The sequence below is a fragment of the Cantharellus anzutake genome (assembly GCF_015039405.1).
Source record: "Cantharellus anzutake strain C23 chromosome Unknown EI90scaffold_5, whole genome shotgun sequence".
Classification (NCBI taxonomy): Eukaryota; Fungi; Basidiomycota; class Agaricomycetes; order Cantharellales; family Hydnaceae; genus Cantharellus; species Cantharellus anzutake.
The window spans coordinates 260450-283331 of NW_024066955.1; the positions used below are offsets into that span (position 1 = coordinate 260450).

The 22882-nt window shown below is 49.6% G+C and overlaps 12 protein-coding genes across 12 annotated transcripts; 4 read left to right on the forward strand and 8 right to left on the reverse strand.

Annotated features, from left to right (window-relative positions):
* The first annotated feature begins 1539 nt into the window (after nt 1-1539).
* Nucleotides 1540-3402, forward strand: EI90DRAFT_2050566 (uncharacterized protein). The gene is made up of 6 exons (XM_039052479.1): nt 1540-2140; nt 2372-2457; nt 2583-2679; nt 2763-2820; nt 2959-3061; nt 3140-3402. Exons 1-5 carry the CDS (start codon nt 1781-1783, stop codon nt 3039-3041), a joined length of 684 nt encoding a protein of 227 aa, XP_038921695.1. The 5' UTR covers nt 1540-1780; the 3' UTR covers nt 3042-3061; nt 3140-3402.
* Nucleotides 3403-4651: 1249 nt separating this feature from the next.
* Nucleotides 4652-5946, reverse strand: EI90DRAFT_3035225 (Fcf2 pre-rRNA processing-domain-containing protein). The gene is made up of 3 exons (XM_039058594.1): nt 5732-5946; nt 5323-5524; nt 4652-5226 (listed from the first exon to the last, which is right to left on the reverse strand). Exons 1-3 carry the CDS (start codon nt 5911-5913, stop codon nt 4843-4845), a joined length of 768 nt encoding a protein of 255 aa, XP_038921696.1. The 5' UTR covers nt 5914-5946; the 3' UTR covers nt 4652-4842.
* Nucleotides 5947-6101: 155 nt separating this feature from the next.
* On the forward strand, nt 6102-6625 carry EI90DRAFT_2906189 (mitochondrial ribosomal protein subunit L20-domain-containing protein; the record flags this gene model as incomplete). The annotated part of the gene is made up of 2 exons (XM_039054236.1): nt 6102-6314; nt 6374-6625. The coding sequence occupies 2 exons, from the start codon at nt 6102-6104 to the stop codon at nt 6623-6625; spliced, it is 465 nt and encodes a 154-aa protein (XP_038921697.1).
* A 404-nt stretch (nt 6626-7029) lies between these two features.
* Nucleotides 7030-8314, reverse strand: EI90DRAFT_2050997 (TIP-1 family-domain-containing protein). The gene is made up of 6 exons (XM_039052481.1): nt 8146-8314; nt 7945-8093; nt 7709-7887; nt 7598-7654; nt 7314-7542; nt 7030-7252 (listed from the first exon to the last, which is right to left on the reverse strand). The coding sequence occupies exons 2-5, from the start codon at nt 8048-8050 to the stop codon at nt 7369-7371; spliced, it is 516 nt and encodes a 171-aa protein (XP_038921698.1). The 5' UTR covers nt 8051-8093; nt 8146-8314; the 3' UTR covers nt 7030-7252; nt 7314-7368.
* Nucleotides 8315-8335: 21 nt separating this feature from the next.
* EI90DRAFT_2050372 (uncharacterized protein) lies at nt 8336-9215 on the reverse strand. The gene is made up of 4 exons (XM_039052478.1): nt 9027-9215; nt 8856-8977; nt 8663-8809; nt 8336-8605 (listed from the first exon to the last, which is right to left on the reverse strand). The coding sequence occupies exons 2-4, from the start codon at nt 8939-8941 to the stop codon at nt 8461-8463; spliced, it is 378 nt and encodes a 125-aa protein (XP_038921699.1). The 5' UTR covers nt 8942-8977; nt 9027-9215; the 3' UTR covers nt 8336-8460.
* Nucleotides 9216-9826: 611 nt separating this feature from the next.
* On the forward strand, nt 9827-11327 carry EI90DRAFT_2050044 (cytidine deaminase-like protein). The gene is made up of 4 exons (XM_039052476.1): nt 9827-9899; nt 9974-10000; nt 10050-10482; nt 10553-11327. Exons 2-4 carry the CDS (start codon nt 9993-9995, stop codon nt 11027-11029), a joined length of 918 nt encoding a protein of 305 aa, XP_038921700.1. The 5' UTR covers nt 9827-9899; nt 9974-9992; the 3' UTR covers nt 11030-11327.
* Nucleotides 11116-12415, reverse strand: EI90DRAFT_2906545 (F-actin-capping protein subunit alpha; the record flags this gene model as incomplete). Its single annotated transcript, XM_039054255.1, has 8 exons — nt 11116-11187; nt 11235-11468; nt 11526-11622; nt 11673-11834; nt 11891-11943; nt 11996-12091; nt 12155-12270; nt 12331-12415. The coding sequence occupies 8 exons, from the start codon at nt 12413-12415 to the stop codon at nt 11116-11118; spliced, it is 915 nt and encodes a 304-aa protein (XP_038921701.1).
* Nucleotides 12416-12442: 27 nt separating this feature from the next.
* EI90DRAFT_3279067 (uncharacterized protein) lies at nt 12443-13994 on the forward strand. The gene is made up of 8 exons (XM_039066647.1): nt 12443-12797; nt 12855-12930; nt 12982-13059; nt 13119-13137; nt 13188-13227; nt 13283-13560; nt 13621-13794; nt 13848-13994. The coding sequence occupies exons 1-8, from the start codon at nt 12586-12588 to the stop codon at nt 13898-13900; spliced, it is 930 nt and encodes a 309-aa protein (XP_038921702.1). The 5' UTR covers nt 12443-12585; the 3' UTR covers nt 13901-13994.
* EI90DRAFT_3035238 (uncharacterized protein) lies at nt 13900-14587 on the reverse strand. Its single transcript, XM_039058595.1, has 2 exons — nt 14224-14587; nt 13900-14160 (listed from the first exon to the last, which is right to left on the reverse strand). Exons 1-2 carry the CDS (start codon nt 14513-14515, stop codon nt 14009-14011), a joined length of 444 nt encoding a protein of 147 aa, XP_038921703.1. The 5' UTR covers nt 14516-14587; the 3' UTR covers nt 13900-14008.
* Nucleotides 14588-14782: 195 nt separating this feature from the next.
* Nucleotides 14783-15344, reverse strand: EI90DRAFT_2050930 (uncharacterized protein). The gene is made up of 2 exons (XM_039052480.1): nt 15001-15344; nt 14783-14935 (listed from the first exon to the last, which is right to left on the reverse strand). Exons 1-2 carry the CDS (start codon nt 15229-15231, stop codon nt 14912-14914), a joined length of 255 nt encoding a protein of 84 aa, XP_038921704.1. The 5' UTR covers nt 15232-15344; the 3' UTR covers nt 14783-14911.
* EI90DRAFT_3035242 (uncharacterized protein) lies at nt 15000-18212 on the reverse strand (the record flags this gene model as incomplete). The annotated part of the gene is made up of 7 exons (XM_039058596.1): nt 15000-16250; nt 16304-16401; nt 16449-16791; nt 16851-17060; nt 17115-17173; nt 17227-18117; nt 18173-18212. Coding segments are annotated over 7 exons (2510 nt in total), but the record flags the coding sequence as incomplete, so codon positions are not given.
* A 552-nt stretch (nt 18213-18764) lies between these two features.
* Nucleotides 18765-21196, reverse strand: EI90DRAFT_2051398 (uncharacterized protein). Its single transcript, XM_039052482.1, has 3 exons — nt 20927-21196; nt 20256-20858; nt 18765-20204 (listed from the first exon to the last, which is right to left on the reverse strand). The coding sequence occupies exons 2-3, from the start codon at nt 20839-20841 to the stop codon at nt 19162-19164; spliced, it is 1629 nt and encodes a 542-aa protein (XP_038921706.1). The 5' UTR covers nt 20842-20858; nt 20927-21196; the 3' UTR covers nt 18765-19161.
* Between the last annotated feature and the right edge of the window lie 1686 nt (nt 21197-22882).

Consider the following 22882-nt stretch of genomic DNA (forward strand, 5'->3'; position numbering starts at 1 on the left):
ACCCTCCCCCTAGTCACAATGTCGACACGTCAGAGACCATGACCACGTCTGAGCTCTCAGCAGCAGCACGGGTATCCATGCGCGCGCACCATGAAGAACCCCGGGATGTTGCCATGTAAGGCTATATCTGCTAACTCCCATTTTTGGCTCATCATGAGACCCCCCCCCTTGGTCATTCAACTCGCTGGTTAACGTTATGAGCCAAGATAAGCTGTCCCCGCTCAACTCCTATCACAAGTCATTGAATCGAGCCGTTGAGCGTGCTTGCACGGGCGTTGTTACGACAGACCCAATATGGGCCGCTGCACTGGCGATATAGCGATGGACTTGAAGACAAAACAAACCTCAAAAGGACATTCCGAATAATGGCCGCAAGATCGACAACTATCATTACATAGCTGTGAAATATAAGGCACTTAATTATAAGCTAGGCTATGCTAAGAATGAGGCGCGCACGGACATGTTATATAGGGAGGCAGTGTCGGAATATGTATGGGTGGGTGCTGCACACATGTGAGACATGCTCATCATGACTTGGATATACCCGAATTCGCGAAGCATCGAGTAAGTACGGGGGGAGGGGGGAAACGAGGAAACGGCCGGTGAGAACCAGCTGCTGATAAATACATGATTGGCAGTGATGATACTGAGGCGTAAGCCCCTTCCATTTCTCATACACAAAGCGCGTTTTCCGCCAGCGGGCAAAAGAACTGCGAGTCCTCGATCTTCTTCTTTTCCCCCTGCTAAACGGCCTCGCTGTATGTAAAATCCCAGAGAATCTGCCGCGAGCTCATGCTCAATATACGATTATACATACATTATTTTTCCCTCCAAAGATTGACACTTGTGTATTATTAGGTAAAACGGACTCCGGCTACTGCCGCGTTCCTCCTGTATCCGTTACATAACCCGCAAGTATCACATCGCAAGCGTGTTGAGAAACTACTGCTTTGGCCTTGTTGGGCCCCCCTGTTTCAGGCCCACGTGGAATGGTCTGGGGGGGGTGGAGGGTTTGTAAGCGCCCACAAGGAAGCAACAATACTGCTGGCACGAGAATGCGCCAATCTCATTGCATGGGAAACGAAGAGGCGGTGAACCAACCCCATACAGTAACGCTATATAGCCGTAAGGACCAGCTTGATATGGAAAAGTACCAAGAGAGAGCTGTTCTCCCCGTGCGATCGAGCGCCCATATTCTGATTCAAATATTCATTTTACATATATTTGGAGAACTCCTGCAAAGGGAAATAATTCCCAATCCCGAATGTTGCCGGTTTTATTCTTTCGATTCAAAGTGATTGAATATGGGTCCCGTTAGGCCTCTAGACCGTGCGCTTCATCGGGAAGTAATACTTCGGACTGGCTTATATATATGTAAAAGATATTCTGGTATTCCTCACTCTTTCTCAGGTGTTGTGCCGTCACCGTCCCCATCCACGTAACTCCTCAGAGCCGAGGAAGAGGAAGAGTCTCCCCCCCTACATCCCTGAGACTCTGTAGAGTACTGTCACGACTCTGATCTCTGGGACCCAGTTACTTCCACGATGCGATTTCTCTTTGGATTCGTCCCTCTGGCGGTCGTCTTCCTTCTTTTCTTTGGGAGCGTTCAGGCTCGGAGGGGGTCTTTTCCCCTCAAACGCGCTACACAAAGCGGGATCTGGAACGTGCGACGACCAATGCACAGCGACTTGCTCGTGGTCTTCCTCCTATCAGGCCAAATATCAAGGATCCTACCAGTTCGTCAATTTTGTTTTTTCTTGTACTCTTAGCGCTTACGCAGATGATGATGATGATTGTTTTTATGTATCTCCTGCCATTTCACAATGGGCTCACTGCAGGGGTATTCTGGGCCCGCGCTAGACCATCGCCACCACCCCCTCCACCTCCACCTCCACCTCCACCACCCCCTCCACCACCGCCACCACCACCACCTCCTCCAAAGAGGAAAGGTATTATCAAAATTACCATCAAGCTAAACGGGACGACTGTTGGATTCCTTAATGAATTCCTTTCGCCTCAGGGCACACTGCAAGTCACCCCTCAGCAGAATAAATCGATGGTCATCGAAGCCCAGATCCCAAGCAACAGTTGGAAACGTTCGATTGGTTCGCAGGCTGGTCTGGTGCCGTTTTACATTCAGGTGAGTCTTTGAACGGGGATCGGGGGATGGGGGATGAAGGGATCGGTAAGGGGGCCGGTTAACTCAGGGTTCAAATTGGTATGACTGCATAAGTTGCACGTTGACCACGAGGCTATGGGCATGCATCCCCGTTTCAAGGCCCCTGCCTAATTGTGGAACCGCTGTTCCCTTTCCCCCGCCCTTGTTTGACGTATTTTTGATCTGACTCCCTCCCTCCCCCCTCTCATCCAGAACGGGAACGCAACAGGAGGGGTTATCGCTGCAGTCGCTACTAATTACACCGCCAACAACACCATATTCGCACCCGGAAGCAACGAGTTAGTATATCTTTCCGTTTTTTACGTCTTCATGAGTCTCCAATTGATTTCGATTTCCCCGATTCTCTTCGGTACCGAAATGTCCCACGCCACCTCCTGTTTTTTTTTTTTTAACACGACGCTAGTACGGGTGTGCTTGGAGCTTCAACAAACGATACATCGACTGGGCCAAGCACGTACTCAAATGCCACTGGGATCAACGCACCTCACCAGCCTGATATTGTCAGTAGTTGGTTGACCCTTGATCATTTCTTTCTTACTAACCACTAACTATACTGTTCTGAATTTTCTGCGGTACACCACAGTGGAACGTAAGTGCTACTGATGGCACTGTCAATCCAATGTGGGCGAACGATAATGGGAGTACGTGTTATCTTTTCCTCTTTCTCCACTTTCTTTTCCCTCTTTTTTTGACAATCTTATTTCAATTCGTATTTCATCCTACTGATCATTCTTTCATCGCCCGGTTCCCCCCCTATTATCCCGTTATGTGTTCTTTAGCTCTCACCCCGTTGGAAGTCCTGTATGTTCCACCCACCGCTATCGTTTTGACCGGAGCACGTTTACCGGGCCAACCCCCCTGATTCCGGGAGCAACTCAACTGGTAAGTTTCACTTTCCGGAGATGCTTTTTCACCGTTTTTTCTTTTTTTTCTTTTTTTCTCATTCTCTCTCTGGTGCAGCAATTTTCCTTTGTAGGACAATGATCTCCTTTCTGCTTCCCCACTTCCGGCTTCTGATAACGATGGGGCTCCGGAGCGAGTAGTGTAGTGGCTTCCTTCTCTTCTTTTTTTTTCTTTCCACCTCCACCGGCTCCAAGACCATTGCCAAGTTCGGATTTGGAAATTCTCGGAACCAACCAACTGCTTTTTTTTGGTGACTTTTTCGCTAAAACGGAACGGGAACGGGAACGGACCGCGCAAACGGGGGGCTCTGACGCGCCCCCCCCCCCCCCCCCGGACAACGCATTCACATTATGAGTCTATCACGCTCGTATACGCCAGTCATTTCTCCATGTCTTTTACGATCATCGGAATGGACCCACTTGAAAGACTCTTTGTGATGACACCTATAACGTTTGTTGTAATAACATCGACTTCTGTGTTGGTTCTGTTTTTGTTTTTTTTCTAACGTTACTGCATTGGGGTTTTGGAACAATGTGCTCTTTTTCTTTCTTTCATTTCGCTTCGTCCCCCATATCTGAAATCGTTTATTTCAACAACTTATCGTCAACAATTTGCTTTTTTTTTTTTGCCACCTTTGTTGTGGTATTGTATAGTTTGTATTGGGCACACAACAGACCTATCTTTTAAAGTGCTGAACCGGCGGCTTGCATGGGGGGGGGGGATCTCGAACACACTAGATCTGATCGGGGAATTAGTGCAAAAGCACTGGCGCTGCGCGCGCGCACGCTGTATCGGGTTAATTGGACTCACATCAATTGTGAAGCTAGCCATGTGGAGTGGAAAGTTTGTGAGTACAAGATTCCTAACTCTACAGAATTTACGACGTTTATGCATCCATGCATGGGCGCCGTGCGCGTGCGCGATCGAGCAATATATATATATATATTAATTCAATTGACATGCATGACATCTCGATCTGGAGAATGAGACTGCCAATAACGAGATAAACGATGCCTTGTATGTGCAGCTTTCGCCCAGGACTATATGTACTATCAAGGATCGGCCACTGGTATGGTTCCATTAGTAGATATAATAAAATCCAAACAGAGTTGGTCCGCTAAAAGTAGGTCTCTACATGCAGCACGTAAACCAAATTATAAAAATTATCCATCATACAGTATATTGCACATATGTTTAAAGGCCACGATCTGGATGCAAAAAACGCGATGAGATAGAGAGGCGAGGGTGCTCAAAAAAAGATGTACAAAGTCACAACCCCCGGCCGTGTTCTTGAATCCCCGCATGCATCCCTGCATGCCGATGGAAGAACCGGTACCATGCATGCATGAATAAGCCACGTACACGTCCCAAGTACTGAAACTTCTCTAACGAATTCCTCACCCGGCGCGCGCGGCCATGTCAGCAGCACAATTATGAGTACCACATATAATAGGATCGAGCGGCGAACACGAAGGTAGATCGAAGAACGAAAACAAGAAGAGTACGTTGTATATAACATATAGCTATTTCTAGTTTGTCGAATGGGTGAATTTGTCCATTAGTGAATGCGAACAAAGTTGGTTTGTTATATCGTATTGTGCCCAAAAGTAGGTGTTTACAGCATGTCTAGTAGAATATTGCTGATAGTGCTAACCCGAATGAGATGTAGTCAAGGAAGTTTTGGTGGTATAATCATGCATGCGCGGTCAGATGGGAAAAGGAATCCTCCAACGCAACATCCCCCCCTCCCCCCTTCAGTTTTAGTTCCTTTTCCGTTTAGTTTGTCTTCTCGCTATGGGCTTCTGGGCTTCCAACTTTTCGAACCTCTTCTTCGCGTACGCCTTCGTTTCTTCATCCGCCAATAACTCTTCGACGATCGTTCGTTTTCTCCTAGACTTGGGTAGATCGTCTCTCCCCGCTCCAGCAAGATCTTTCTTCATGTTCGAATCGGTAGCGACGATATGTCCGATGACAAAGTGCTTTGGTAAAGGATTCTCATGGTTGTCATCGGCTTTGTAGTAACGTTTGGGATCGAGGGCGTTTCGTAGGCGCATCATTTCGACTTCGCGCGCGAGACGGGGGAGATCGGATTCGGAGGGTGCGGGGAGATCGAACCATTTCGGTCCGGTCGTAGAGTCGCGGAGCTTAAGAGATGCAATAGTAAGTGACGGGACGTCCGGAACGGGTTCCAATGAAATGAAAAACAAGGCTTTGCCAGAGCAAGATGATGATGAACCCACAGCTTTCCTCTCAGCTCTTGTCATTGGTAATCCTGTTTTCTCCGATAACTTGGGAGGTTTAGGTAGAGTTTTGGCGAGCGACACTTCGGTGGTTTGCTGTGCTATGCGTTCATGATCTGGATTTCTGAGCATCGTACCCGTTGCGGCACCCAGGTAAGGTTTAGGGAGTAAGTTGCTCGCATTGAGCTCAGGTAAAGGGTTTCTATCATCATGCTTTTTTTTAGGAAGGGGGGGTTGAAGCACTGAACGGTTACGAAACGATAGCGCTCACAAGTTGTTAAAATCCTCTGGTCGTAATTTTTTCTTTGAGCCATCCTGTGAAGATGCAGCGCTCAGAGCCTGCTTAGTGTTCTCCAATAAAGAATCGAGGTATTCAGGAGAGATATCGTCAGAGTCGTCCGAGGAGGAATCAGACTCGGACTCGGACTCAGACCCAGGCTCAGGCTCAGGCTCGGAGTCCGATGAGCGAGAAGTACCGGAAGCCAACGGCGAGGCCTGCTTGGAGCTCGAAATGGGGGATGCATCTTCAGATTTAACTTCCTCTGCTTTCTCAACGTCGCTAAGAGCGTTGACGTCGATTTCGCCCTCCATTATTGGGGGGTCAGTTAAATTTTAAACTGCAACACGTGACGCTTCCCAGCGCTAAAAATGCGTGGGAGCCATCTTTTATGCAAAGGGATTTTGGGCACTTCAAAGTGATGACCACAATATTAAGACTGAAATTTGGGCTGCCTTCGGCATCGCTGTCGCTGGTTCGACGTGGATATTCGAACAAGCCTATGCACAGGGCTCTTCCGCGACCTCGCGACCCGTTGTTGACATCGACCAAAGCTGTCATTCAAGAGCTCGAGCCAGGTGTCACATTCATCAAGCGACCACCACCTTCCGCGCCGTCTCAGCATTCACTTACCACAGCACCAGTGTCGCCATTGTTACGCCCCATTCCTTTGAGGAATCCACTGCCCTCCACCGATTCGTCATCCTCCTCAGTAGTCTCCGCATCATCACATGAATTCTCGGGCCCTCCTGTGCTGGCAAAGGGCCCCCCGAGAAACGATACCACCTCACAGAGGAGAAAATCGCCGAAATGCGCCAGCTGAGACGTGCAGACCCTGTCAAAAACTCGGTCATCAGTTTGGCCCGACGTTTCGATTGCAGTCGGGCGTTTGTACAAATCTCGGCACCTCTATCGAGGGAGCAACGTAAAAAGAGAGATATGGAGCTGCAGGCCCAGAGGGAAAAATGGAGTAATAGGAAGAAACTTGTGCGGGAAATTCGACAGAGACGGAAGTTATTCTGGTAGATGATCCTCCTACCAACGCTGAAGTTCTTGCGAGCGAATCTGATGGAATGTATTTGGAAAGAAGCGTGCATGCATTAACGAAAGAGGGCGTTTTTTTTTTATTGGCCTAATGATAATCCTTCTACCCTGGCCCGCAGAACATCCTTTGCCTCTTCCCATTTGAGAGCACCGGTCAATCCAAGTGTTTCGCTTGTACTGCTGTACTTCTCCGGTCCATGATCCACAGCAAGTAGGATATTACGGAAGTTCGCCTCGTCGATGCTTAGCAATGCGGCGGTGTCAACTAATTTGTCCCAAGCTTGCGCCGGTCGCCTTACTTTCCCCGGTCCACCGTCAGTTGAGAGCCCAAATTCACTGGCTTGCACCCAATATCTGCAGTGCTGAACAAATTCCTTCCCCCAGCGAGAGGTGAACCGGCCTTTCGACCGGTGGCGGACAACTCTCTGAGTTAAGTGATGAGTTATAGTTGCCACGATTCGTTTATGCGCCGTTGTGACAAAGGAAGGAGGAATTGAAGCAGTAGCGAAGAAGCGGAGAGACGAAGAGAATGTTGAAAGGGGCTTGATGAGCTCGGATGGTACTGCTTGCGTTGATTCTGCATCAGGCTCGACAGAGTCCTCCCAAGGACTTCGCAAGAAGATCACGGCCAGCGTGAGGGAAGTCATCAACCATCCAAGCAAGTACTCACACATTGATGTAATGCTTTAGGTCCGACTCAACTTCATAGCATACTTGCTTGATCATCATCTCGAACGCACGCACAAGAACTCTATCGTAATGGGCAATGAGCTCATCAAACAAGGTTCCTTCCGTGTTGCCGCTAAACCTATATTGTTTGAGGGGAGCGAAGGGTGAGCTACCGCACGAGCTCGAAGGGCTGATCGCTTGTTGATTTCCGCCCACAACTCAAGGAAAAACTGGAACACGAATTTGTCAATGTCCAATGTTCAGGGTGCGAACAACGAATCTCACGAGTTCTTCTCCCCAATTCTCCATTGCGTCTTTAATCCACTTAGCACTCGCATAGGCCTTTATAAGTCGCTTCAAACCCTGGGTGCCACTGGTCAAATGCCTCGTATCTACCACAGTGCCGAACTGCCCCGCGAGGGCTCCAGGGACAGCCTTCATAAAGGAGGATGATAGAGTCTCGTAAGCATCGAGCGAGGATGATATTCTTGAGAGGTAAGACTCTAAAATTGATATTTGTATCGTAATAAGGAAGTGCGCCTTGTGGGCGAAACGCGGAAGAGGCTGATATTGTTCTGTACATATATCCGATAAGGCGGTCGGTCATCCATGATCGCTCAACTCTAGCCCACCTGTCACTCGCTCAATCAAGCCTTTGATACGTCGTGCCGACGTTGTTGGTTTCAGGTCTTCATCACCCGTTCCCTCAGAATTTTGTCGGAATCGACCAGCTGCCATGCCTCAGGTGCACTGATAATTTCGTTGTAGATATCCTCTGCGACTAGTCAAATTATCAAAGGAATTTGGACAAAGCTGAAGGTTACTGGACTCACACTTCTGCTCGCCCGCTAGCCAAGCATCGAACCAGTCTTTGTTACCCAGATTACTTCGCTGAGTCCTTCCCACTCATCTCGATCTTGCTCCATATCATCATTCCGTGGAGATGACTTATTCAAACCCGCTCCTGATGTACCCGTCAAGGATGTAAATCCTTGATCCCGAAGGGAACTATCAAAGATTAGTGTTTGATACACTGTGTGAGCGAGCAATGAGGGATGGTGCAGAAGAACCGGGACGGTTTTTCGAATTTTCCGTGACAGGATGGGAAGAAGCAAGTAAATGAACTCTTGCTAGAATATTCGTTAATTCTATGCCAAACAGTTGTAGAATCCTGCTGACAGTAACGACAATGAGCTTCTGTGAACTCTTTCTCGCAAGAGGTTGGAGAATGGTTTCCATGAACGGTCTGTGCTCATGAATGACATTAAGAATGTGAGTGAAGTAGAATTCCGGCTGGAATCAGAGTACTGTGATGATTAGCGACCCCAGAGTACTAGAATAATTAAGAACCTTATCGAGCCGATTGGTGGGCCTGGCCCCTCGAAATGAAATTTGAACCTTGCGGCGATAGGCTGAACCAGGGCTTGAAGAGGATATAATCCTTTGATGGCATCATCAGACATCGAGTGCTCGTCATTATTATGGATCTCGGAACCACTGTGAGGAGTGAGACAGGGACATGGCGACCCGGTGCGCCACTTACAACTCTTCAAGTCGCAATAAGTTGGTGAAAGAGTGCTCGAATTTCGTTCGTTCAGCTTGTGAAAAGGAAGAGTAGTCCACTTTCATCGGCCATTTAAGCCGCTCGCGGACTCAAGCAGACCCCTACGGCCGACTCAGTTGGGGACAGTGGAATATTGAACAGAACGCGCACGTTGATAGAACCGACTTGATATCTTTCCAAGTGCGATTGCGGATGGACCTAAGGAGAGAGACGATTTCGAGGCCCTTTCCCCGCCATTGATAGCCGAACTTTCCATCAGAGGGGCACACGACTCTTTCACAGAAGAAACGAATTCCTGAAGGCGAACATAACCAGAAAGCGCCGATTCATCAAAAGAGGAAGATTTGATACGTAATCCCTGCCGCCTTAACAGCGTTGTCTCTAGCATTTTCTGTCAGTTTGGCAAGGGTGCTGCCACGGAACCCATTACCTCAAGCGTGTCGCTTGTTCAAGCAACCGAACATAAGTCCTTGCGAGCTCTAGCTGCCCGAGCTTGTGCTGAAGGGCTTCCAGTTGCTCAACAAGATGGGCACTGCTTTCGCCGACGGGTGTTGTCGATGCGGTAGTTAACTCCTCCAATAGTGTTGAAACGTCATCTGCAAGTATATGGCGGTTCAGAGCTGCCTCCCGAGAGTCAGACAGCAAAATTCTGCCGCGGTCAAAGATGTCTGTACTGTTTCTCGTAAATTATTCGTAGATTCCTGTAGCTACAACACAGGAACTGATGTTAAGGACGCCCGGCGACAATGATTGCTGCAAGGCCTACTTTCAGACGCGCCGTCTCATTTTGCGACTCGTAGAGCAAAACAGACGACCCCAGATCATCGAGGCTATCAATTGTGCCATACTTTTTGTCAATGAAATCTTTCGTCTTGCTTTCGCTCAGAGCCACATCCACCGCATTTAGCCTCATGCCTCTGGTTCAAGGAATCTTGAATCACATGACGAATCTCCCATTTCGTCTACTTCAACTGTGGCCGCAGAATGCCCAGGATCTGGAGACCGATGAGGTCTTCGAGACAAGTGAGGCATTCGCTAGGTCATCTGGAGCCGTCCTGAAACATTTCTAGTGGAAATCTGGGTTTCCGACATTGAAGACCCAAAACCACAAATGAGATGATCCGGTGCATGGTGCATTCTCGTCGTTCTGAGCCATCGCTGAAGGATGTATAGCTTCGTCCACATACTGAATGTCCCCAACGATGGTGCTGCTTCCACCTTCGATCCATACGGAAATCGGCCTCAACGCCCCTCAAGTCTGGTAAGCGCCCAGGTGCAGCCTCGTGTCCCTGGCTTAGAAGCCCCAGCAGGGTCAACTTTCATTCTTCTCGCTCCCGTGGAGGAACTAGACCCAGATTTTATGCCTGTGGAACTTTTTACACTCCCAGCTGGGCTGTCAGCACCTTACAAGGTTAAAGCCCCTCGCTTTCCGGCAAAATCGATGGCCCAGCTGCGAAATAAGACACAGCTTTGGCCATGCCTGTACTCTCCCAAGCCCCTTCGACCCGCGGAAACCCGGAAATGGCTACCAGATGAGGTTCGGTGGGTTCGACAATGCATGAGTAAAGTGCAGCTAGAAGCCAAGCGTGCTCAACAACGTGGAGAGGTCAGCTTTCACCACTCGCAATCCGAATTGTGTCCTCGAAAGCCGTCTCTTATGCAACAATAACCATTAGTTAGGGATAGCCACATATGTCTCCTGCTTCGAAGACCCGTCTATCGGTTTCTTAGCAAGTGATATGAGGCGCTCGATGCGTCATCCCCTCCGTCATTCTGTCCTCAACGCAATACGCTCTGCAGCCTACTACCAAGCCTCTTTCATACCCAATTCTGATACCTCCATGAATAGGACAGCTGATGCAATGGTTGGAAGCCCGACAGCTTCAAATGGGACTCGAAACGTTCCGTACCTCCTTACGTCCTTGACTCTGTTCACGACACACGAGCCTTGTATCATGTGTTCCATGTCTCTGGTTCATTCGCGCGTGTCTCGAGTTTTTTTCTCCAAGCGGATGAAGACCGGAGGATGCGGTGGATGTGCTGGCGCTGCAGTAGTTAGTTTAGGTGGAATTAACCATCGCTACGAAGTGTATGAGTGGACATTGGAGGATGCCGATGGGGACAATGTAGATGTTGATACAATCGATGCGTGAGGAGTGGAAGCAGAGGTGCGAATGGAAGATTTGTTATTCATACATATTTGTGCATCTCGTGCAATCGACGCGAATATATCCACCCACTATGCCAAATTCCCAGCCCCGAAGCCACCTTTGCCCGCCGCCAATTCCGCCCCGAGTTTGTACCCAGTGACCTAATGGAAGCCGTCAAGCCAGAATTATCCTCGTTGAATCTGCTCACCTTATCCCAGTCTAACTTCTGTCTTGTGAGGGGTAATGCTCGTCTAAGGCTCTTAAAGGTCTTCTCTCCCATTTCGGTGTACGCATCATTCAGCTCTCTTTGATAAAAATCCTCCAAGGCCTCGACTTGGGCCAAAATTTTGGTGGTTATGTGAGAGTAGCTAGCCGCTGAGTCCGGTGACAGCCCACTGGGCGGGAAGGGGAATGTAGGGTTATGCTGCGTCGATAGTTGGACCTCAACGCAAAACGACGATTGGCCTCACAAACCGGTTACGCTGGATTGGTCACTTACATTACCATTTTCGTAGTAGTGAACATTGATGAGAACGCGACCGTGTACTTCGCCTCCCTGGACGTCCACATAGTACTCAGAACGCCATCTGCCTGACCTATGAGAAAACGTCAGCCTGGCCAAGGGATTAAGTTTTGGATCACCCACCAGAAATTCGAAGGATTATACTTATTGGAAACAATTTGGATGATAAATATTTCTTCAAGTGTTTCGCCCTCTGTGCCAGGTACTTTTGGAGGGAACACTGTAACCACACCCTCTTCGAAATGATCGGCGACATATTTTTCGGCTGCAACCTCTAGTGCGGACCTGACACGCATGGTGCTGGGGATGGGCAGGAAGTCGGAGGAACGGAGAACACTAACCTGAATGCTTCATGATCCTCATTAGTGTAGACTGGTTGCGGATCTGACGTTTGCTTGACGAGAGTCGGACTCCAGCAGAGACAACAGTGCCGCTGCAATACTTACCAGCTGGATATGGTCAAGTTCGAAACTTGTATGGGACTTAGGGTCTACAAATCGCTGAGTGCCTTGCTCAAGTCTCCCGGCTTCACTGATGATAACCTGATCGTCTCAGCACCCAGCATCAATCGTTTGTTGTCGGCGGTGGATTGAGCAAATGCACACCTGATGATCCGCGTCAGGAACTTTCACAGTTATGAGCTGCTCCACGTTGTACTGCTCTAGCGCTGGAAGGATCCCAGTTCTTAGGAGTTCGTCGTTCCTGACGATCGCGCGCACGTCTAAATAATAAAAATACGTGTTGACTTTCGACAGCATACCAAATGATCGAGGAGCCAAACCATTAAGTACATCGTTAATCTCTCCAGGTGGGCTTTGCAGTAGGAACTTTGATACAGCCTCGATCTTGTCTCCGTCGTTTAACATGTTGAACGGCTTGTTTGTTTTGATCATCTGACCGTCTAAACCGACGCGGTCTGGAGTCAGTCCCCGACATCGTTTCCCTTTTATTCCAATAAAGGCTGGTAACCTGCCTACGTTTCCCCGCCGCCGAACCGATAATTAATACAAATCTGGGGCGCGACCACAACTCGACGATGCCTAAGAGAAAGGTCGAAGTAGGATCCAATGACGCGACCCCTCATATCCTGCCTAAGCGAAAACGCGTACGATCATCCCAAGTATCAGAGGCACTAAATACGGATGTCCCTAGTTGTGTGGCTGCCTCACCAGAAAAGAGGTTAGCGCGATTTAAGCCTCATTGCCCCCAGAATATCTTAGATAGGGTCGATCGAGTGATGAGTCAAAGGTTGGACATTCTTGCTTAGCTGCCAAGAACCAATGAGATCACGCTCCTTTGTATAAGGTTCTTTTTGGTTCACCGAGAGAGAAATGGAGGCGAGCTTTGCGAGAAGTTTCATGTTCTCGGTTCCACCGGCAATGTATGTGCGCCTACACTTCAAAACTCGTCGTGATGAACTTGCATTGCATAGGTCTATGAAGTTACCATTGATAAAGTGCCGGCATGTACCTGCCCCGACGCGAACAAAGGAAACCACTGCAAGCACATTGTAAGATGATCGTCTAATTTGCATTGAAGTATTGATTTACACTTCATCGCCACGCCCAGTTGTTCATCTTCCTTAAAGGTATATGACGTCGTATGCATCGCCATCTCCAGAATAATGTTAATTTTTAGTATTGAACGTGCCGATGACTTCTCCGCATTATTATCAGAAGTCAGTAACTCCAGACCTTGTCGATTCATTCCCCGCTCAGTTCCCCAATACCTAGGGCACTCCTCACAGATGAGTTACGAGAAATATTCGAGGCAGCGCCAGCCAATCCGACAGTCATAGCATCCCAGAGAGTCAGAGATGCATATGCAGTTGCCAAAGGGTCAGCGGTACCACCGAAGGTTGAAGGTTCCGACATGAAAAGAAAAGACCCTAATGGAGAGGACTGTGCCATTTGTTATGAACGCATCGAGGGCAATATTGTTGAACTGGAGAAGGTACTCGTATGGTGCGATACTTGCCAAAATGCCGTACACAAGGAATGCTTCGGCCAATGTGCGTGACTGTTCAGCCAAGTCATTTGACGATTTCCTGACTGTTAATACATATATCTAGGGTCGGCAACCGCACAAAGCTCAGGATCGAAGCTGACGTGTGTGTATTGTCGTACCCCGTGGCCGGAAAGTACGGCCGCAGGGACGTCCAAGGAAGGCATTGATGCGTGTGAGGGAGTGTATATGAATCTTGCTGGTGTTGCAGGACTTAGTATGGAAAGGGACACTACTTCATGTGCGTACACCTAATCACTCATTGTTTACATCAGTACTCATACGGAAAACAAGATTACCGCGGACGCCATGGCACGGCATCCTGGAAGCGTTATGGATGGCACTAAGCCGATGCATTAATCCCGTGTTACAATATGATTAGATTTTAAAACGAAGGACGTCTCGCGACCAGGATAGAAACTAATATGCATGCCAAGGAAGCGGTACTATATCGTTCAATCCCTCTTTGCAAGGATTTCTGCCATAGCGTCGTCCACAAGGGTAAAGATGACACACCAGTAAAGCTTCGATAAATCTTTGGATACGCAGCAATACTGCACCGGACGTCCAACCATATAATCGCCGAGATGAACAGTAAAAGGCATTCCTGCATGCAAAAGTAAGCGGCAACGTGTCAGACATTATTCAGGAAGTTTCCATCGAGACCTACCCGGTATCCTCAACGTCATGTCGCTGAATTCAATGAAGCCGTTACTTATGTCCGTGTTCACGACATTATGTGTGCCTATAACAGTCCCCTTCCTCACTTCCTCGATTGACATCCACTTCTGGCGAGCTCTACTGGCAGATTTTGGTAACATCCAGCCACTGAACCACCCTCGTTGTGATGGAGTAGGTTGGGGTTCTGCATGTGGCATTGGAGAAGATGACCTACTTAATGGCCTCTCTGGCGTCATGGGGCGGGTGGAAGGGGTGCTTGAGAGGTCACTGGTAGGAATCATAACATTGATGAGATCCCTGTCCGCAATTCTTTGGCCAGCAGCTCGGGTCTCTATCGACTGGGATCGAACGAGGTGGGAGATATCCTCAGGTGCCATTCCTGGGGAGGGTGTTGGAGGCCGAGTTGAGTCCGCAATATCCTGAGGCGATGTGCTGCTCGTAACAAGTGCCCGAGAGGCGACGGTAAAGAGTGGTGCCAGAACGGTAGGTGGATCGCCTTCTAAGTCGAAAGAAATGTTTGGGTTGAACCAATGCAGGGCTCGAATTCCAATTGGGTAAGTGGAGGGCAGTCGGTCCACGATCGACCTGAAGGAGGTATTCTACAATGCTGTGATTTCGTCGAAAAACAAGGGTGACCCACTGTCTAAAGACTATGCCAAACATCAAATCATCAGCTGTTAGCTCTTCGGTAAGATACCGCCCTTAGGGGTGAAAATTTGTGTATCGTGAGCACCCTCGGTCGAACTGCAATAGGGGATGAGCGCACCAGTAGCTTCAATGCTCCATGTTGCATCGGGAACCTTCTCGAAGTATGCAGATTGGGGATTGGGTCCTTCCCATGGGGAGCAGGGCCATCGAATCTCGCCACGCGCACGGTGAGTTCCCCGTTGAAATGTTCAGAATCGAGAAGGAGCTTCGTCTCAGAATTCACATGAACAATCTCGTGAGTACTTTCATCCAGCGAAGGGCCAGCGGTGACAATGATCTTGTAATGCATACTTGTGCGATAATATGCCAGCACCACAACCGATCCCAGTCCAAATTTCCAGCCCCGATGCCCGGTACTCCTGAACAAATGGAATGACTTTCCTCATTGAGTGTAATGCCTCGGTGTACACAAAGACCTAAACTTTGCAACTATCCACTATCTCCGAGCCCGTCCTCACCCACACCTAGGCGACACACTGCGGCGCCGAATCTCGGGGGGCTCTCAAACTCACCCCGCAACACACTAAGGATGTGCAAAGGTGTCAGCACCTGTGGGGTTTCAGCAGGTCCAACTGTCGAGTCGTCGACAGTGGCCGCGACACTGTTTCGGGATCGTGCATGTGCACGTATTGTTCGTGCCACATTGATTCCATTCTTCACCAAATCTTGAACGAAAAGCCGAAATACAACAGCAAGCAGGGCAATCGGCCCCATCGTGCGGTCGATCTCGTCCGGCGATGATCCCAGTCTTTCTAACGGAAATACGCCTGTCCCTTCCTGGACTGAACCCAATCTATATCCTTGCATCCTTCCCCGGATGAAAGCTTCGCTATGAAAATACTCTACAATCCGAGGGTGTGCGATTGCTACATAGTCCCCTGGGGACGCTGCGAGCACGGACTCGGAACGACGGTGAGATCGCTGCATGGCTGGAGCCAGGTTCCGTTTTGCTAAGGCCATCCAACGCCGTACATCGACCAGGGGTATCCTCATGTGGGAAGCTGCCTCTGCGCAGATAGGAACCACGTCGGCCGGTCGGCCTTCGGGTTTGATCCTAAGATGCTGGGAGCTATCGAGGCCGCAGGAGGCACAGTACAGCTTCGGCATCGGTTGAGAGTCCGTCTCCGCTGGTGTGTCTTGAGGTGAATCCGGCCGCTCGTTATCATCCCTCGGAAACACCTTGCGGCCCAGCATCCAGCGGTAAAGAGCACCAGCGGTTACCGAAGCAACTCCGTCATCTCTCGAGAGTGCTGGGTCACTCAAGGCATAAGTTTTGAACGATTCAAGAAGCATGATAGCTTGCCTCCACTGACGCAAGTCGAACTTAGAGTTGGGCCAAAACTGTAACGATGAAGACACACCTCGACAGCCTTCCTGCGGCCGGGAATCAGAGATAAGAATGCCTTGCGAGTGGCGGGGAGTCGGATGCGTGACGCCAACGCATCTCTGAAAGATTCATCTGTGCAGAAGTGAGAACAGTCCTGGTGTGTTAAGTGCATTGTTCACCTTCCTTAGTAAGCGGTATGCGGGAGAGAAGTGGAATGAGCACTGATTCGAAAGACTCAAGGCTCTGGTTTATTGCCGAAGATGGTCGAGAAGCCTGATGGGGTGAAGATACTGGATCGACCTCCCCCTCCTTGGAGTCGGGGAAAGGAGAGACTGGAGCAGCAGCTTGAAGGAAGGAATGAGCTTCTCGATCCGATAACTGTTCTGGAGGGTCTGATGCCTGAAAATTCCAAGACAGAGAAGCGCCTAGAATGGCGGGTTTCATTGGCATATGACGATCTAGTTCGACGTCAAGAATTTGCTCTTCGCCCAGCTTCGTCGTGGTGCTACCACTTATGTCTAGCTGATAACGTAGATAATCCCATCAACAAGACCAAAATCTACATCAATTGCATTGCCTACATTTATCCAATGATCGACCTCGAGACTTCTCGTGGATCCGCCAGTCCATTCAATGGTGATACGGGCAAGAAAGGGGACATGGCTTGTTCCCAAAATAGAGAAGTGAGGCTCTTCTGTCCAAAGAACTGCGCCATAATCTAAACAGCTAGGCACGATTTCACTGACACCCCGCACCGATATTCGAGACACAAATGTTGTTATGTGAGGACTCTGGGGAATGATGATAAGGGCATTGAGATGTGGTGCAAGGACCACTGGACTTACATATGAGGGTGCGGCCACCCTCAACATCCATTTGTGTGTATCAGCATCGGCACGCTGTTCTGACGAGGTCGGAAGTGAATAAGGTCGGGGCAGAAATTGTTGGCCAGCTTACTTCGAGGAATGACGCGACTCCAATCCTCGATCACTAAACGCCGTTTAATATAGAATCTAGAAGCGTCTGTCGATCGTAGGCCATCTATGGCTATTGCGCTGGAACCTCCCATGATGTTCGCATATCGTTGCCCTTCAGAAAGAGAAGGGTCCGGCACAAAGAAGTCAAAATTATTTTCCGGACCATTGGTCACTTCTCGACGGCGCTTCCCTAGGACGATGAATGGTATCCCAAAGTCGTGCACAGCAGATTTATGCTCTCCATCCCCGAGTCCAATGATGTCAACCATATCAGGTGGTTCATACACGTTAATTTGCTGTTTCCGCGGAGTCTTTCCAAGAAATGAAGCAAGGGAAGGGGATTCCGAATGAAGTCCAATAGTGCGGGACAGGGTCTTTGACGTGTCCAATGAACCGGTGGCAGATGAAAACATCCTTTTCAAACCAGGTATTGCGCTGCCGGTAACTTCGTTACCTTCTCGACGTAATATGAGGGCCTCAGATCCAGTGACGACCCTTCCGCAGCGATCAATGCACTCGTCATGGTTCCTGTAATGGAGACCATGCGACCTGGCATGAGTGAACAATCCATGAAGAGAATTATACTCAGAGCGATGACACGTTTCACACGCAAGAAGCAAGGTGACATAAGGACCGTTACGCTCTACTTGCTGGTGAACGAAGAGTGGGCGTTTCGATGGTGCCGCAGCGCCGGGTGAGGATGGAATGAGGGGTTCGTCTTGGAGGGTCTGTTGGACTGTAGAAGCCTCCTGAAGAAGAACCTTCCTGTCAGCTGAAAAACTAAACCGCTCTCGTATTGGATCTTTGAGGTTTATCGCTTGCAGGATGTACCGAGACTCGTCTTCAAAGTGGGCACTCCCTGCAGCTTGTTCTATGCACTAGAAGTATACAAGTTACATTGCATATGTCAGACCAATGGCGCCTACCCGGAGCTTGGAGAGATTCTACTAGTCCCCGTTGCATCAATCTTCCCCATTGTATCCTCGCATCCGCTGCATCAGCCCGACGCCGAGCCAAGGAGATCTCGAGCTCAACTTGCCGAGCGAGTATCTCACGAGCTGACAATCAAAAACTGGGGTGACGAATCGTAAATGATGTCTGTTTGGACTTTTCCTACCTTTTTCTGAATCCCATGGTGATTCTGGCGACTGTGGAATATGGTCGCTGGGCATGGCGCTTACATTGCTCATTTGAAAGTAGCGATCTTTGCCGCCTTGCCTTTTTGGGTTGGGCTTGCTGCGCTCTGTGACAGTACCGCTGAAACCTTGAAAGGCAAATATATTACATATTGCCTATGTTTCAAGGCAGTGTTTGCGTACTTCTGACAGGGCGCATCCACCGGAAAAGACCTTATTCACAGTATGGACATCTCCATATGCGTGCATGCACAAGAAGCGATCATTCTCAGGTAGATTCTGATCAAATTGTTGCGATTTCAGTTGCGTGGACGACTTGAAACCTTGAAACCCCATCTCATCAGACATAAAGCGCAACAAAACATGGCCTTCCATGTGGCCATCAACGGCATTTTCCCAAGGTGGGGTTTTCATATCGCCGTGGTATCGAGTGACATATTGCAAAAGCACGTAAGAAAATAGTCTCAGCACAATGAGACAGACGTCCATGAGAGCCTCGGGCATAAGCTCACAAATTAATATGGAAAGATGCACCAATCGCGAACATCGAACATTTCTTGGCCACACTGGGAAATCAGACAAATACATGGGTATAAGCTGGATGGCATTAAGAGAACGAAAACACTGGATCAAAAACAGAAAGGTGTTTGGCAGTCCGACAGAACCAAAGATGAAACAAGGTATCAAACCGTTGGGACGCAGTTCCGCGGGAGAGCTCATACCATCCGCCGGTTACGAATGGGTGAAATGCAACATGCACAACAAACCAAAGGGGGTAATTAAGGAGGTGGTTGTCGATCTCTCTGACGAAATGGTGTAAGGAGAGTGCTCTTAGGGTCAAAGTGTCCCGTTCTAGATGATGCTCCGGGCGTTGGCGAGGACGAACTAGGACCTTGGGCCAACCGCGGCTGAGGCCATAGATCCATGGACGCGTGCCGGCTGTCCATTGGGTATTGGAACTCCTGAGATGTATGGCTGTACTGGTTTGGGCCAGACGCCTGTGGCGGAGCAAGTGACGGAACGGGAGACACGCCGTCATACGGTAGTGAGGGGTGGGGAGAAGGATAGCCATAGCGCTGGTGCGCAGCATCATTAGGCGCCGATTGACCATAGCCATGGACCTGGTGGGGCACGCTACCATGAACTTCCATAAGAGGATAGTGAGTGGCCCGCTGATCTGCGTGAGATGGCCGGTGCATGCCTCGCGTAGTTTCTTGCTGCTGAAGTGGTCGAGGCCACAATTCCTGGGGACTGACTTGATAAGAAACAGGAATCGGGTTCTGAGCTGCATGCACGCGAGAGAGATTCTCGTCGCGGTATCCGTGTGTTTCTTGAGACGTCGAACCTCTTCCCACTCGATGGAAATCAGGGCGTGGATGGAGTGCCGTTAAAGGCTGGAAAGGATGACTCGTTTCATCGACATGAATATTCGGTTGCAACGACTGATTGTGCTCATACGGATGCCTCGGACCTGAAACGTTTGGTGGCGCGTGCCCGCGCCGATCGTAGGGGGAACGATGTTCGACAGGGGCAGACGATGGGGCTCCTTGAGACGAGTAGTACTGCTGAGAGCGGTTGGAAGGCTCCACTGCTGACTGGACGCCGGAACCAGATGGGAAGGGGGCAGGGATTTCGATAGAAGGGAGGTCGCGATGTGAGGGGCGATAGAGATCCATTTCTGGGCCTGTGGGATGCGCCGAACGCGAAGGTCCTGGCATTGTGGCATTCGGAGGAATGGCAGGAACAGATGATGTGCCACGAAATTCGGGATTTGATGGCGTGCGTGACATGCTTCTTTGCGTTCTCTTGAGATCCTTGAATTCTAGCGACGGGGGATGAGACCCTTAAAGTGGGCATACAAGTTACTGCGTACCTCTTGGAGTTCGTTTTGGCCCGTGCCCATGAACCTGAATGTGTTGGTTAAGATGATTCAATGTCCCATACGCCTTGGCACACCCCGCCCAATTACACGGGTAAACTCTGTCAATTTCTTCAAATTTACGCCGGGGCCGTTTCTTGGGTGGATCTGCATTGGGAAGAGCGATGAACGCAAACCCTGACGAGGACTCAGCTGGACCGTTGGTCTCTGTGCGGGAGTCTAGAGAGGCGTTAGAGGGGGCCCCGTCTGACGCGGGCGAGGCGCTCTCATGCGTGTCTTCTGGGAGAAAATTGATGGAAGGGCTGAAAGTTGAGCTGGAAGCTTCACTGCGGGATTGTGAAGACGTGAACCATGTTCCTTGTGGCACGACTTGAACGCCAGCGAAGTTCGGATTAGTGTAGGGGGTGGGTGGCACTGCACGAGGGTCCGAAAGTTGTGGATCAGCGCTGTATCCTTGGTGTGGGTGTGGAGAAAGGAAAGGAAGAGAATTAGTATTCATCGGGTCGGGATTTGATGGATAATTCAGAGTTCTGATGTGCGAAGTGGTGATGCGGCTGTTTGGAGAGAAGGGAGGGGCCATGGAAGAATGGGGCACTTCTTCCTGTTCGATCTTAAATAAATTTGCCACTGGGTTGAGCATGGAGAAAGGATGGAGGACCGCTTACATCAGGCTGCTTGGAAGGATCGTCTGTAGGCATGGCGTCACAGACGGGTTGTTAAACAACAAACAGCTTGATTGTGCCGAGGTATGGAGTCAGGAGCGGCTTAGATATTGCCACTGCCCGGTCTGAGCAGTTTTTAGACACTTTGACACGAGCTTGGTCGTGTACGTTCGAAGGTAGGCGCGTGCAAGACTCGAATAGACCAGTGAGAAACAAGGCGGCGATATCGCGACGTGTTTCAAGGTCGAAAATGTCAGCAACGACAACGGCGGTCTAACCCGTAAGCATTCAATGAGAACCAGTAGGGTCCCAGGATCCAAGCTCACCACTGAGGCAAATTTACGAGAGGCTCACTCAGAGGATGGAGTGCATAGTCTGCGAGATTCGCAAATGATACACGAGACTAATCTGTATTGGGAAGATTTGGGAATGAGTGTTCTTATGGATTTTCAAGGGTCGAATCCAATGGCGCAACTGCGGGTAGAATTTTGAGTTGGCAAATCAGCGGTCATATGCGTGAGGGATATTTGGGCGCCAATTTTTCAGGGTGTTTCAAACAAGTCAAAGCCACCGCCAACAACGTGCCCTCACGCCAGGTCGATGCGGTGTTGCACGACGCGGGACAACAACCCCATCTTCAATGAAAGATATTTGCATCCGGCACACAATTTCTCCATTCAATTCTCAAAATTGAAGCTGCTCAGTCCGTTGATGCCCTCTTCAGCAAAAATTGCGGCGTGGTTGCATGATCGCCCGATTCCGCGTTGATTGTGATGAGATTTCAGACCAGGTCTACGGAAACGGATTCCATTACATTATTCCTCCTCGCTGATACCATGACAATCTTGCACGAGGACGTCCAGAAATAGGTTGATGATGGATAAGCTTTTGCCGGATCGAAGGCGAAAGAAGCCATCGTATCGCAGTGTTATGCCCAGGACGGCTATTTGAGCGGCGTGCCATGTCAGCATCATGGCTCACATAGCATTCAGCCAAGGAAAACTGGTCCTGTGAAACTGATTTCAGAACCAATGAAGTCGTGAAAGCAAGTCCATCATCTGATCGGAGTGATCCGACTAAGGGTCGATGAAACCGACGTCGTAAGGAACGGCAGCGATGTTGTGTGAAATGACGGGGTGGGAACAGAAGGTGGCATTCGAGTCTCCGGCTTCTGGGACTTCAATAGGCTCCGCTCTGGTGGCGGATTTTTGGGCTCGAGTTTGCTATCTGAGGGGGCGGTTTGAATATGGTCATCATGAGCGATAAAGTAATTGGACTTGTTCCATCACACGCACAGGCTGACACTCATACCTCTTCAACTCGAAGGTATTGTCGAGCCTCGGGAACGCCTTGGACACGCCGTTGCGCCATTGTTTGATAGGAACTGCATTTCCGATGTGTCGCGTAAGCAGTCGCGTCGTTTTTCTTTGAATAATGATTCCTCATTCCAAGATGCCGCAGACGTGCAGGAGATTAGTCGAAGCTTTTCTGCGGATCTGCAAGTCCAAATAGAGGACTTGCAAACGCTGAGGTTCGAGAATACCTAGCACCTAGGGTGAATGCTTTCCCTGGGAACAATATGAATCATTTGAATCCTTCAGGAGACCGGGTTCAGTTTATCGCGGGTGCAGCTAAGAAGGAAGTGCGGGGTCGGAGATGAACTGCCTACTGCCTAACACGTTTTCCCTAGTGTTGTGGAAGGCGAAGACACGTTTCTGTTAGAACTCGCAACAGTCACAATCCGAGATATCGAGTGCGTTGGTGCCACAGTCAAAGGCAACCTAAGCCGAAGGCTGGCTCCTACATTCAGACGAGGGGTCATCGAGGACCTGGGCGTCAAATCCCGTGCGGCCATAGGTTCCTGCGCTTCGTCGGTCGGACGCGTATTCGAGAAAACAACGACAGCGTATGCTGCACTGGTTATGCTGGGCAGCCCCCATTAGAATGGATAGCTACGCA

What these genes read in the sequence shown, in the direction of transcription:
- EI90DRAFT_2050372 (XM_039052478.1), bottom strand. Translation starts at nt 8,941, where the DNA reads ATGAAAGTGGACTACTCTTCCTTTTCACAAGCTGAACGAACGAAATTC. An exon ending in TTATTGCGACTTGAAGAGTT is followed by an intron (nt 8,810 to 8,855) that starts GTAAGTGGCGCA and finishes CACTCCTCACAG; the next exon opens with TGGTTCCGAGATCCATAATA. An exon ending in CCACCAATCGGCTCGATAAG is followed by an intron (nt 8,606 to 8,662) that starts GTTCTTAATTAT and finishes CTCTGATTCCAG; the next exon opens with CCGGAATTCTACTTCACTCA.
- EI90DRAFT_3035238 (XM_039058595.1), bottom strand. Translation starts at nt 14,515, where the DNA reads ATGATTCCTACCAGTGACCTCTCAAGCACCCCTTCCACCCGCCCCATG. An exon ending in CATGACGTTGAGGATACCGG is followed by an intron (nt 14,161 to 14,223) that starts GTAGGTCTCGAT and finishes TTTTGCATGCAG; the next exon opens with GAATGCCTTTTACTGTTCAT.
- EI90DRAFT_2050566 (XM_039052479.1), top strand. Translation starts at nt 1,781, where the DNA reads ATGATGATGATGATTGTTTTTATGTATCTCCTGCCATTTCACAATGGG. An exon ending in TGGTGCCGTTTTACATTCAG is followed by an intron (nt 2,141 to 2,371) that starts GTGAGTCTTTGA and finishes CCTCTCATCCAG; the next exon opens with AACGGGAACGCAACAGGAGG. An exon ending in GTGGGCGAACGATAATGGGA is followed by an intron (nt 2,821 to 2,958) that starts GTACGTGTTATC and finishes TGTGTTCTTTAG; the next exon opens with CTCTCACCCCGTTGGAAGTC.
- EI90DRAFT_2051398 (XM_039052482.1), bottom strand. Translation starts at nt 20,841, where the DNA reads ATGGCCCCTCCCTTCTCTCCAAACAGCCGCATCACCACTTCGCACATC. An exon ending in GCCAAAACGAACTCCAAGAG is followed by an intron (nt 20,205 to 20,255) that starts GTACGCAGTAAC and finishes CCCCGTCGCTAG; the next exon opens with AATTCAAGGATCTCAAGAGA.
- EI90DRAFT_2050930 (XM_039052480.1), bottom strand. Translation starts at nt 15,231, where the DNA reads ATGCATTACAAGATCATTGTCACCGCTGGCCCTTCGCTGGATGAAAGT. An exon ending in ATGGAGCATTGAAGCTACTG is followed by an intron (nt 14,936 to 15,000) that starts GTGCGCTCATCC and finishes TTCACCCCTAAG; the next exon opens with GGCGGTATCTTACCGAAGAG.
- EI90DRAFT_3035225 (XM_039058594.1), bottom strand. Translation starts at nt 5,913, where the DNA reads ATGGAGGGCGAAATCGACGTCAACGCTCTTAGCGACGTTGAGAAAGCA. An exon ending in GAGTCCGAGTCCGAGTCTGA is followed by an intron (nt 5,525 to 5,731) that starts TTCCTCCTCGGA and finishes GCATGATGATAG; the next exon opens with AAACCCTTTACCTGAGCTCA. An exon ending in CAAGAGCTGAGAGGAAAGCT is followed by an intron (nt 5,227 to 5,322) that starts GTGGGTTCATCA and finishes GCATCTCTTAAG; the next exon opens with CTCCGCGACTCTACGACCGG.
- EI90DRAFT_2050997 (XM_039052481.1), bottom strand. Translation starts at nt 8,050, where the DNA reads ATGGCAGCTGGTCGATTCCGACAAAATTCTGAGGGAACGGGTGATGAA. An exon ending in CGGGGCAGTTCGGCACTGTG is followed by an intron (nt 7,655 to 7,708) that starts GTAGATACGAGG and finishes CGACTTATAAAG; the next exon opens with GCCTATGCGAGTGCTAAGTG. An exon ending in AGAATTGGGGAGAAGAACTC is followed by an intron (nt 7,543 to 7,597) that starts GTGAGATTCGTT and finishes TTCGTGTTCCAG; the next exon opens with TTTTTCCTTGAGTTGTGGGC.
- EI90DRAFT_3279067 (XM_039066647.1), top strand. Translation starts at nt 12,586, where the DNA reads ATGCCTAAGAGAAAGGTCGAAGTAGGATCCAATGACGCGACCCCTCAT. An exon ending in TTCTCGGTTCCACCGGCAAT is followed by an intron (nt 12,931 to 12,981) that starts GTATGTGCGCCT and finishes TGCATTGCATAG; the next exon opens with GTCTATGAAGTTACCATTGA. An exon ending in GGAAAGGGACACTACTTCAT is followed by an intron (nt 13,795 to 13,847) that starts GTGCGTACACCT and finishes ACGGAAAACAAG; the next exon opens with ATTACCGCGGACGCCATGGC.
- EI90DRAFT_2050044 (XM_039052476.1), top strand. An exon ending in GTGCTCAACAACGTGGAGAG is followed by an intron (nt 10,483 to 10,552) that starts GTCAGCTTTCAC and finishes AATAACCATTAG; the next exon opens with TTAGGGATAGCCACATATGT.